This window comes from Mastomys coucha, unplaced genomic scaffold (genome assembly GCF_008632895.1).
Source record: "Mastomys coucha isolate ucsf_1 unplaced genomic scaffold, UCSF_Mcou_1 pScaffold9, whole genome shotgun sequence".
NCBI classification, from domain to species: Eukaryota; Metazoa; Chordata; class Mammalia; order Rodentia; family Muridae; genus Mastomys; species Mastomys coucha.
Genome location: NW_022196915.1, coordinates 43,230,874 through 43,233,285, shown reverse-complemented (window position 1 = coordinate 43,233,285; position 2,412 = coordinate 43,230,874). Strand labels below are relative to the sequence as shown.

The 2,412-nt window shown below is 38.1% G+C and overlaps 2 protein-coding genes across 4 annotated transcripts in view; one reads left to right on the top strand and one right to left on the bottom strand.

Moving 5' to 3' along the window:
- Pspc1 (paraspeckle component 1) overlaps window positions 1–594 on the top strand; it is a 79,868-nt gene extending 79,274 nt beyond the window's left edge. For both annotated transcript variants that reach the window (XM_031362296.1, XM_031362297.1), the window contains one exon: window positions 305–594. The gene's annotated coding sequence lies outside the window, so the exon portion shown is untranslated. The remainder of the gene's footprint in view (window positions 1–304) is intronic.
- A 258-nt stretch (window positions 595–852) lies between these two features.
- The window catches only part of Mphosph8 (M-phase phosphoprotein 8), a 29,034-nt gene continuing 27,474 nt past the window's right edge, over window positions 853–2,412 (bottom strand). Inside the window, exons 13-14 of one of the 2 annotated variants that reach the window (XM_031362294.1) lie at window positions 1,519–1,603; window positions 853–1,158 (exon numbers count right to left, since the gene is read on the bottom strand). In XM_031362294.1, the coding sequence (XP_031218154.1) occupies window positions 1,117–1,158; window positions 1,519–1,603 (127 nt within the window). In that variant the 3' untranslated portion in view covers window positions 853–1,116. Of the gene's footprint in view, window positions 1,604–2,412 lie in introns of both variants that reach the window. The other variant, XM_031362293.1, reaches the window with a different exon arrangement.

The window sequence follows — 2,412 nt, the reverse complement described above, 5'->3', positions numbered from 1 at the left end:
ATATATATATATATATATATATATATATATATATATATACGCACATGTGCACTGGATTAGAGACTGCCTAAATAGGAAAAATGTATTGACTGGTTAAGGCTTGCTACTTGGTGATTAAAGCTGAAACATCTTTTAAAAAGTACACAGAGAGACACAGTATACAGTAACTGAGGCATGGTAGAACATGGACTATAATCAGGATTTGAGGACATGTTCTACCATGTTATGTTATAACAGGACAAAATGTGTGTGTGTGTACATGTATATCATTCCCATTTACTGATGAAAGCTTTTTCTCTCATAGGTTGCAGCATGCTGTGAGGAAAAACTCCTAATGACACAAAAGCAGCCGGCCAGAAAACCTTAGTTTGCAATCATATAGCACTTGTCAGAGTATGCCACGGGACATATTTCTACTGTACAGAGATTCTGTTGTGTACTGTATGGAAGCATCACCTGTCAATAAAAAATTGATGTCCATAAAAAAAGCCAAGGCAGAAAGGAAATAGGTAGAAGTCCTGGTAGGGAAGAGAACTGGGATAATCAGGTAGCCATGTAGCACTCATATAATAAATGTGTTGGTTAAGTTACAAGCAAGTCAGAACAAGCCCAAGCTTATAATTCAGTCTCAGGTGTCTTTATTCTGGGAACAAAGAGGCTAGTAGGAAAAGCCTCCAGCTACATTTTTATATTTTCCACCTTTAAGATCATCAAATTTATATGTATAGGAAATGTTTTCCATCTGATTTGTAAAGGGTTTGTGTTGTTGTAGACATGGCTACTCAGTCGTGTGCCCCAGCCTGAATCTGGTTTTTCTTTTTCAAATACAAACTCCCAAAGACTAGTAGAAAATTTCAATTCAAAAGTTTTTAATTTTCTTAAATAATTTCTTATATGTACTGTTCCACATTGTGGAAATAAACTAAGCAGAACATTGAACGTTTTTGAACAATGGCACAAAGAGATGTAGACAAACCTAAACAGGCAACATGTTTAAATTGTAAGTTTACAGGTAAAACTATGTATGAACTTTTGAGGTGCACCAAATTCCATTCTGCCACAAAGATGGTACTTGGGAATGCAGTTGAAAATAGGCCCGTTCTTAATCCTCTGTGGTCACTGCAGCTGCACTCTGTATGCACCTATTAACAACTTAACCTAAAGAAGAGAAATGACTGTCAGTACACACAAATCCCACCTTGTAAGAACATCCAAGTTACTGCTATTTTTAGTAAAAATATAATCCCACTAGTTAATATATTAGGTAATCATTATTACGATGGTTTAAGTAGTGCAGCTTCCTTTTTTTCATATGAAGAGATCTTGCTGGAGTGCTCAGCAGGCATGCCCCCAGACTTAAAGGATGCTATGCATACCTGCCTCAAAGAGCCAAAGGCCAACCTTCCCACACAGAAGCTTGCCCAGCATAGACATCCTAGTAGAAAGTACTTGTCTGTACCATGCCTACTGACATTTCCAGTGACACAAGGGATTTTTATTATTATTAAAAATTTTCACCTTGGCCAAGGGTGCTTCCGTCAACCTGATAAACAACTTATTGAGGCCAGCAACAGGACTGAATGAATAAACAAAGTGACTGTCCTAGAGGGGAAAGAGAAGATAAAGTCAGGACTTCTACAAGAGAGACCAGGAACTTACTCAGACCAGTGTGCACTGAGGGTTTCTTGGTTTCTGTGCCTTTTTTTAATTTTGAGATAGGAAAAGAGCTCTAGTCTACCTAGGGCTGAAATAAAAACGATACGGACTATATTCAATACAAATACAATGTATTAATTTATTAGCCTTAAGGGAGGAGTTCCAGTAGCCAAAAGTATGTTAGGAGTGATTGTGTGCTGCTATTAACTATTATCCAACCACAACAAACACCAAAACGCATTCCTTTATATTCTCACATTGTTGGCTGTAGGACATGGTAGAATGATTTAAAGTAAATAAACATTAACCTGTTTTAAGACAAAATCTGGATCATTTTCTTTTATAGTACTGGAATACACACCTGTGTGAGGTGTGCATGGCATGCTGGATAATGTGGAAGCATCCTCTGCAGGCAGCAGACAGGTGACTGCCATGTATGCCCAGCATCCACATGGATCTTTTAATTTTTATAAATTATGCTTGTAGTTCTAGACTTCAAGAGGCAGAGGCAGGAGGACTGAAGTAAGTTCTGGGCCAGGAGCCTGAACTGTGTAACAAGACCCTGTCTTGAGTTTAGTGGATAAAGGTTCTTGTTGCTAAGCATTATGACTCAAGTTTATTCCTCATGACCACATGTGGAAGGACCCTCACAATCACACTAAGGCAATCAAATCACCTACATACAAAAACCAACATGAATTATACTGCTACCTGGCTCTGATCACAATTTTTATTAAGAACCACCCCCCCCCCCCA